Source organism: Anoplopoma fimbria, chromosome 17, assembly GCF_027596085.1.
Source record: "Anoplopoma fimbria isolate UVic2021 breed Golden Eagle Sablefish chromosome 17, Afim_UVic_2022, whole genome shotgun sequence".
NCBI lineage: Eukaryota > Metazoa > Chordata > Actinopteri > Perciformes > Anoplopomatidae > Anoplopoma > Anoplopoma fimbria.
The window spans coordinates 10,215,237-10,224,643 of NC_072465.1; the positions used below are offsets into that span (position 1 = coordinate 10,215,237).

At 42.6% G+C, this 9,407-nt stretch overlaps 1 protein-coding gene across 1 annotated transcript in view; it reads right to left on the reverse strand.

Moving 5' to 3' along the window:
• Positions 1-8,339, reverse strand: part of iqsec1b (IQ motif and Sec7 domain ArfGEF 1b) — a 196,421-nt gene extending 188,082 nt beyond the window's left edge. Inside the window, 1 exon segment of the mRNA XM_054616294.1 lies at positions 7,591-8,339. Within this exon segment, the coding sequence (XP_054472269.1) occupies positions 7,591-7,874 (284 nt within the window). The 5' untranslated portion in view covers positions 7,875-8,339.
• Between the last annotated feature and the right edge of the window lie 1,068 nt (positions 8,340-9,407).

Genomic DNA, 9,407 nt, shown 5'->3' on the forward strand with positions numbered 1-9,407 from the left:
TCTTAATGGCCTCCGTGGTGATGTCTGAGGCGGCGTCTAACAGTGCAACAGTGTAACAGTCCTGACAGCACTAACAGTGTGTACCTGAGGGGGAACCGGTGGGCGCTACACTTTTGCGTCGATGCCGTGGGTTGGACTGTCGTTATTTGCTGTACCGCCCCATGAGTGCAGAGTGGCGGCCGCTAAGAGCTAGCCAGCGTGGCACGCTCCGCTAACATGCAGTAAAATGCACATGCGACAAAGCACAGAGAAGCTTTGATAACGACTTTATTCTCAGCTCAGATATACATTGGTCCTCGGTATCTTTTCATAAGAAATAGTTGTTTGCTGCCATATTAACGCTCTGAATATCGTTTAGAGAAACTTTAAAGATGCACACAATACATATGGTAGAATATGTTTATGACTGTTTCCAGTGAAACCTCGGGGTACCTTTAAACTCCTGCCTCATAGATCAACAACTTCTTGGCAAGCGTTCAAGAACATTAATTCTAATTTGTACTGTTCTGCTCCAGTAAACAATATTCCATGCTCTCACTCTGCCACAAGATTATCAATAAGCATGACTCAGCGCAGAGCCAGTGGCCCGCTCTCAGGAGGATCTCATATGATATTTCTAGGCACGGGTCAAAACTTATTTAAATCCTACATTGGATTCTTATAGAATCTGACGGGGAATGCTCATTCTTTTATGCAAAGGGGAGCTTCACATCAATGTTTCCAAATGTTACAGATATTCTACTTCCTCAATACATTTATTCAATCAGCTTTCTACTAACTATCAGCAAAAAATGATGCAATGTCTGTGCAACATCAGGACTCATATATCCAATAGATCATTTATTTCCTTTGTGTCCTGTTTCAGATGTTGCTTCTAGATGTTGCTTCAGTTGCGCTGACCATCTAAAGATGCCTTAAAAGGGTTAAAATACATTGAAAAATGTCTGCACGGCATTGCTGACAAATGGTCAAAGTGGTTGATGACGCATTTGGAGGCTCAACAGTCGTTGCAAGAACGTGTGACAGGAAACAGCTTGTGGTTATTGTCATAATAGAAGAACATACATTTTTAATTGGAAAATCATATCAGACTGACATTAAAACCCCAAACGATGTAATTATGAGAAGAAAAAATATTCTTTATTTGGAGCATAATTAACTTTCAATCTCACATCGTGATCTCACACCAGGGGGTAGATTCCCATAATAACTCAATCTAAGAGAAAAGTTCTCTATGTTTGGAACAATTAGTGCCAAAGTTAAAGCTACTACAGGGAACTTTAGTTTGGCGTTGATGTTGGCGGTCCCTGTAGACAAAAGCGGTAGTGTCTCCTAACACCAGATTCCCTTTAAAATAGCTCTAATTTTACTGCAGCAGGGCATAGCAATTATAAGTTCCTCACAGTAACTTTTGAAGGAGATGCAGATACAGGAGTTGTGTTATTCAGCTTTCATTCGATGCAGCCATGGATTATGCGTTGTTGTTTATGTCATCACTTTGGATTTGGCAATACATCAATTTCTCATTAGCATCCTGCCTTCCAACGCCTGGCAACGCTGTGTAATAAATCACCAGATTCTTCACCTTCTGATGTGCAGCTTTTAAGTGACTCTCTCGAAAGTTTAACCTCATAAGATATTTAAAATACAGGAACAACAAGCAACATACAGTATACAGGATGTTACACGGCGAGAATAAACACTGACAGAATCAAATAACGTAGCAGTTCTCTTTTTTATACCTCCAACAGCCTCCATGAATATTTTATTTCAAAATGTGTTCTCCTTTTGAAAGTTTATTTATTCTTCTCATCTTCTGCATTTATATGGCAGCCTGTCAAGACCACCCTCAGGCTTCAAAAGTATACAGTGTTCTCTTGTGTGAAATGTATTTCTAGCTTTGGCTTTAAATGCACCACAAACAGTGCATATTTCACAGCTTGCCCACAGCAACCGTGGCATATGCGTTTGCTCAAAAAGTCGAAACTTTGTTATATTCCCGAACGATTTCCATACGTCCTCTGGCAGCGTTCACTTTTTTGACTCCTGATTCACTGTGCTATCCGAGCTGCTGACCAATGAGCCGTTACTTCCTGCGGCGCTGAACACACACACACACGCACGCATGCACACACGCACACAAGCTGAATTGATGAAGCCCTGAGCACAGGTATGAAATAAATATTTTCAGAAGAACAGCCGTCCTTGGTTTGGGTGTGTGACATATGGCGGTTTGATAATTCTATGTTTGAGGAGATGGAGAGCTGCCTGAGCAGTAAGCGTGACGCTCAGCTTATTAAGTATGACTTAGATCAACGTTTCCTCATCCTTATAGTTATTATAAAAAAAAATTGCACTTAAAACATACGTACGGAAATGACATTTCTTACGTACAGAAGTTACCTAACGCCTAAAGCAACGTTTGGGTTAAAATAAGTACGGAAGTGCCGTTACTTAAGTACAGAGGCTACGTAACAAATAAGACAATGTTTGGGTAAAATAAGTACAGTGGCGTTACTTAAGGATATTACATGACGAATGAGTCAACATTCGCAGACATAATATACACCTTCTTTCCTCCATAATGTACACAGACTACTCCTTAATATTAGCATTATATAAGCCCAGACACCCAGAAGGCAACCCGTACTCCTGTGCTTAAAGAATGCTAAATCACTCATTTAGGTTGTACCAAGTTGATTAAAAAATATCCACAATATTGTTTCATTCACTACTATTTTACTACTTTACTTACTACTTTGCAATTGATCAGAGGATTGAAAACCAGCTGCCTAACAGTAAACCTGAGATGGATAGTTGTACAGTTTTCCTGGCTGGTAACCCAGTCTTGTATTTAGAGCAGCCAAGTAGCTATAGAGGACAACTTGTGCCATAAAAGGTTGTTGTTTGAGGTCACATTAATTGCCTGGTTTACCAAAAATTTGACTTAGAAGTGGACGAGACAAGCTGTCAGTCATCATTTGCCATGCAGATGCCTTTGAGCAAAGCACTTAAATGATGCTTAAAGTCTGGTGATTTTCGTAATTGCATATTCATTTACACACATCACGCCGAAACTTGTTTTGTGCTCCTTGATACAAAAAGGAAAACTATATAATCAATATTTCATTCTTCTTTTGTTCCCATATCATGCAGTGATAGAAACAAACTTTTGTCCTGCGCCCCCTAAACAGTTTATCCAGCCGGGCCTGAGATTTCATTTCATTGACCTCTGACTAATCTTATTGCATGCAACTCCTTAATCCTGAACATGATGCAATGTTCTCAAACCAGACTGCCAAAAGGAGTCTTTTACGTCCCGCTGTTCCAGGCCTCGTATCTCCCAACGCACACATGCAGTGTGACCTTGATAAGAGCCGCACGACTTGTGTGAACTTTACCAGCCAAATAAAAAAGGCACAGAGTGAACACGGAGCGGCGGCGGCTCCACCACGGTGGATTAGCTGGTGAACGACCTCCACCGCCTTTGGTGGTCATAGACATGCATTATAATGTACGTATGTATAGGCCTGTCGCGATAACGATAAATTAAAATGAGCGATAAAAAAGGCACATAGGATATATATATATTTTTTTATATCATTGCTTTATTGGCCTAATCTGAGAAGAAATCTATGCCATAAATATAAAATTGAAATCGGGCTCGGGCTCATAATCACAGAGCACAAGGAGTAAACCCCCTCAGTCACTTGTTGCATGGTCTGTGGGAGGCGCGAGCCCCCACCACGTGAGAAGGACATGGAGTTAGCTGAATAAAAATAACGACTGCCGTGTGGGAGCACTTCGGCTTCAAACCCAACCTCCACTAACCTGAGAGATCCTGCCTTAAGCCACACAAAGTCAACATGTTGGTATTTCTTGCTGTCAAGACTAAAGTTGCTACAGATGCCTATGACCTGTTGAGGCATCTGCTTTCTGTCATGTTTTTTGTTGTTCGTTTGCACGGTCCTAACTGACAGTTTTGCCTGTATGTCTGAGCCTAATATTTATTATTTTTTGAAGTGCAATCTTGTTTACATCCTTTTTATTTAGTGTTTCAATTTTATTTATTGTTTTTGGTTGTGTTTGGTTTTTATTCAAGAGAAATTTTTGTTAAAATAGATTTTATTTATTGTTTTTGGTTGTTTTGTTAATTTATTCTGGATATTTTAAATGTTTTCCAGACTTCCAGTTCCAGTGTTCTCTAAAAATAAATGTTTATTGTTCTTCGAAAGGGTGTACGTGCATTATTATGCCATTATGTTCTTGGAGAATGTTTGACGCTGACGCCAGCTGCTAACAGCCGGAAAAAAAAAAAAAATAAATAAAAAAATATATTATTAGTTGAAAAACGGCAATATTATCGCTTATCGCAATAATTTCTGTGGCAATTAATCGCCCAGCAAAATTTGTTATCGTGACAGGCCTACGTATGTATGTATGTATGTGTGTGTGACAGAGGGCCTGGGAGGAACAGAGCTCCCCATTGGCCCTCCAGTCAAGGCCGTGGACTGGTCTGCTGCTGACGCTGACTGTGGTCAACACTAAAAAGAACAGCTGACGTGGCCCAACTGTTGACAGAACACAAGGGACAGGACTCCCTCTCAGCTCTGTGTGTGTGTGTGTGTGTGTGTGTGTGTGTGTGTGTGTGTGTGTGTGTGTGTGTGTGTGTGTGTGTGTGTGTGCGCTCAGAGGAAGTGCTCTCCGCTTAAAAAAAACAAAAACATGTATTTGCTGGAATGTATAAGCAGGGATGCAAACCACGTCGGGTGAAATTCAAACACAAAACCTGTGTGTTCCACCTCTCAGGTGTTGAAGGGTCGCACAAGGACGAAAACTCAGAGAGACGAGGTCCCGGCCTCTGCTCCACACCGATGGCTTATTTATAGCGCAAATGATGAGTGAGCATATATGATAATGATGTCATGGGGTTAAAAAGGCCTCAGAGCAATGCACAAAAATAAACAGAACTGGGTTTTAGGTGCAACTTTGCCGAGCAGAAATTGTGTTTGGTGAAGGCGGTGTTTTCAGCAGCAGAGTGAGAGGCTTTTGATATCAAAATTAATTGCAATAGTGTATGTAGAAAGTAATTAATCTCTGCTTTTCTCAATTTATATCATTGTAAACTGAATATCTTTGTGTGCTGTAGCATTGGTTGGACAACATTGGCAATCTGAGGAAGTCACCTTTGGTTCTGGGAGAGTATAAAGGGCATACGGGGGGATTAGAGCTGCATGTGTTAAATCAATACTATGCTAGGAAATACTGAAAATATACTGCCCAAGATGACGCCTTGAAAGTTGATAATGTCTTCTGACCAACAGTCTAAAACCCAAAAGAGATTCAACTGACATCAACATAAAAGACGCAGATTCTCTCATGAAAGAAGCTGGAAGCAGAGAATGTTTAATGAATGATTTATGGTCCTGGATCCGGCCTTTCACAATATCAGATTTTCACTACATTTACGATAACAATATCATTACGAAATATATAGAAAATAAAATAAATAAATAACAAAGCTAACAGTAAAATACATTTTTCTTGCGATTGATTCGCTGGTTAATACATTTTTTCAAAATGTTGTTTTTGTCATGGATAATCAATATAATTTTATTGTCCCGATACAAGGTGGATATTTCTTAGCTTTTGTGTCACACATAGTCATCAACCAATCATGTTGCTCGTAACCGGTTAAGCTATGTCCACATTTGTGATGATAATAAACAACCACTCAGAGGCTCTTTAGTCTGAACCAAGAAGATTAACTGTATTACTTTTTACAATCTTGACAAAGGCAGCGCAGATCCACTCCTTCTGTTCTTACCTTTCACAATAAAAGCCCTTGACATATAATCGACAGACTGGCGACCTGTCCAGGGTGTACACTGCCTTCGTCCATTGACAGCCTTGACATATAACATTTGCAGGCAAGTATTTCCCATTTTTGTGTCGTTTATTTGTCCCATTGCTGGTGTGTTCAGGCCTTAACTGTACCTCTAAGAGGCGCAGGATTTATTATTGCCAACATGATATTAATATTTCATGTTTAAACTCCTTTAAAATCCTTTAGTTACCTTTCACAACAAAAGCCCATGAAACAATTTCGCAGGCGTGTATTTCGCGTTTTTGTGTTGTGTATTCATCCATTGCCGGTGTGTAAAGGCCTTAACTGTACCTTTAAGAGGTGCCGGATTGATAATTACTAACATGATATCAATATTTCATTTTTAAACTTCTTTAAACTCCTTACATTGCCTTTCACAACAAAAACCTTTCGACACATAACATTTGCAGGCCAGTAAATCCCATTTCCGTGTTGTTTATTGCCCAATGACGTTGCATAAAGGCCTTTACTGTACCTTTAAGAGGCGCATGATTAACTATCACTTACATGATATCAATATTTCATTTTTAAACATGTGGTTGTTGTCAATACCGGTATATCTCGACACCGCTCGTTCTAGATTGGCGCAAATCCATATTCTGTGATACACATATTTGGATTTCATCCGCATGGCATGACTGCCCTTTAAAGGATGTGTGACAAGCAAAGTTTAACAAAAAGATTTAAAATAATATAAATTGACGAAACTCAAGATTATGCAACAGGTTCATAAATACTGCATGTAGAGTGGCAAGTGGTGACCTCAGAATGTGCCGAGCTGCCTTTAAAGGCGCTCTGTTTGTCCCTTATAAAACATTACACAACACCACAATGAGGAAAACCCCACGTGATTCTGAAAGCTCCGGGATATTCTGTTGACATGCGGTAAAACAGAACCGTTTTTCACTATACGGGTACTTCCGTTTTTTTTTTTTGTTTTTTTTTTTTTTTAATTTAACCTCATATTGTGTTGCGCAGCCTTTCACTCATACACTTGTGTATCAGTTGTGATAGTAGCGCCAGGTAGCTCTCCAGAGCTACTACGTCGCTTCAAATGAAAATAAATAAATAAATAAATAAAAAAAGGTCAGGAGGAAAATAAATGAACACAGTCAGTGCACATCGCATCATTATATTCCAGAACACCCAGCTTTGCTCGTCACCTAAGCAACCAGCGGCAACCACAAAGATGCGTAAAGCTGTTTCTTTACAACAAACCCCAGCTGCCTCTACTGTCACAGTGAAATAAACAACAACAAAGTCACACCCGCCGGACCGGACTTTTTTTACCACAACGGGTCGATACACACTTAAAAGAAATCGGATGTTCGTGGTTTTTAATATACAGCCTTAGGGAGATCCATATTACGCAACACGCGTGCAAAGCGTGCGCAGCCCTGTGCGTGTGTGTGTGTGTGTGTGTGTGTGTGTGTGTGTGTGTGTGTGTGTGTGTGTGTGTGTGTGTGAGCCTGAAACGATCCCTGGCAGTGTATCGGGGATTACACGGATAATTAAGGAACCGTTGCGTGACAAAGTAGCAGTGAAGAGTGCATTCGACACGGTCGCGTGGTCGAAGATGACCCAGAACGGGCAAACAGCGTCGGGTGCCAGAGTCCCCTGCGCTGTGATGGGGCAGAGAACCCATGTGGGCACGAGGGGGGTCGGGGGTCGGGGGTGGGGGGGTGAGGGTTTTGGGAACTTACTTTTCCTGCGCGGCGTTCTCCTTGATGGCTACCAGGGCGGGTAGCTGGCTGCCCTGCTGGAGCCGGCAGGTGGCCAGGTGCCGCTGGTGCTGGTCCTTCAGGCGCACGTTCTCCTCGCAGAGCTCCGTCACCTGGAGCTCCAGCTCCTCGATCCGGACCCGCTGCTTCTCCAGCAGCCCCTGCTGCGTCTCGATGATCTTATTCAGCTCCGCGAGGTACTCCGCCGCCTTGCTGGGGTTCTCCGCCGGGTTCTCCGACTCGTAGAAGCCCCGTTGCCCGTCCATTTGGGGAAAGGGCGATATCCACACAAGAGAAAGAAAAAAAACAAAAAAAACAAAAAAACAGCCCCTTCTCCCTTTTACTCACACGCGCGCGCGCTCAGTAGTAGCGAGCCTGAGCGCTGTCAGATCCAGAGATCCGAACCCTCCGCTCCGACATGAACCCTCCGCTCCGACATGGCTGCTGGGTCGTTTGTGTCGGGTGGTAGTGGCAGCGTTTAACCGTGAAGTTAGTCCTGGTCCGGGTGCGCTGCTGTACGCCGCCCCTCTGCCGCCGCCGCGTCCTCACTCCGCTCTGCGCCGCAACAGCCCAACTAACCTCCAGTCAGCCGCTCCGTGCATGGTGGTGGTGGTGGTGGTAGTGGAGGTGGTGGTGGTGGGTGGGGAGGGCGTTTAACTCTTTCGGTGCTGGAGGTTCAGCGCTCTGACTGCTGCGCTTGCCGAGGAGGTTTATGTGTTGTGGGGAAAAAAAGAAAAAAAAAGAAAGAAAGAAAAGAGAGCGACTCCGAGTTTGTTCGACGCATCTACTCAACAGGTCCCCCCGCCAAATCACAGGTGCGCGCTCACCTCGATGGCCGTGCGCGCTGGCGAGTGGCGTCAGCTGTGTGTTTGCTCGTGCAGGAGGTAGTAAAGAGCCCCGCCCCTTCCATCCACCGGCGTGGAAAAGCGGCAGGTCGATAGCCTGGTAGTCTGGAAAACCCTGTTCAGACCGGGGTTGATGCTTTTACTAATCAGTACAGAACATAGTTTATTTGAAGAGATCATTTAGAATAATTCACTTTTGAAAACTTTTTTGAAAACCCTTCTTAAAATTATTATATTTTAAAGTGCTGTCAGAAGCCCTGGAAGCATGGTACAAATGAATGTACTAATATACTTTATGTACCTCCAACCTAAACTGACCCTATTTAATCATGTGAGCATTACCGTAGAACAAGCCTCAAACGCAACACTGACGTATCGATGCGAGGAACATGTTAGCTAACATATAGCTTATTTATTAACCCAGGAAGCACAGAGCAACATTAGCATTCATTCAGAGTCAGGTTTAGTCCAATATTAACTATCCCTTGAGCTCTGTTTTGTTCTCCACCAACTCCTGAAAGAAAATCCAATATTCAATCAACTTTTGAGGTAAATATCGGGCTCTTTAGCTGCAAGAAACCAGGACAGTGAGCGCAAGGTTTCCTTCAGCTCTATGGAGCCTCATGGTGGGGTGATAACTGTCTCTATGAGTGGCCCAACGCACGGTACACAATTATTTAACGTTTTAATATAAAAGTATCGATTGGTGCAAGTTTAATGCTAGCTGATATTATGACGGTTAAGAGCTTGAATTACATACACGGAGACACAGGGACCCTCTTTTCAAGACCGGGACTCAACATCAACATCTTCATCACGTCATTAGATGTTGTCCTGGGGGGTTTCGATGCTCTTGGCGGTGTCAAGTCCTGGGTCAGTTGCCTACTCTGTGCTGTAAGCAATAGTCTTTCGGCTTTTACTCCAGGAACACATCAAGTGTTACCAGTCTTAATT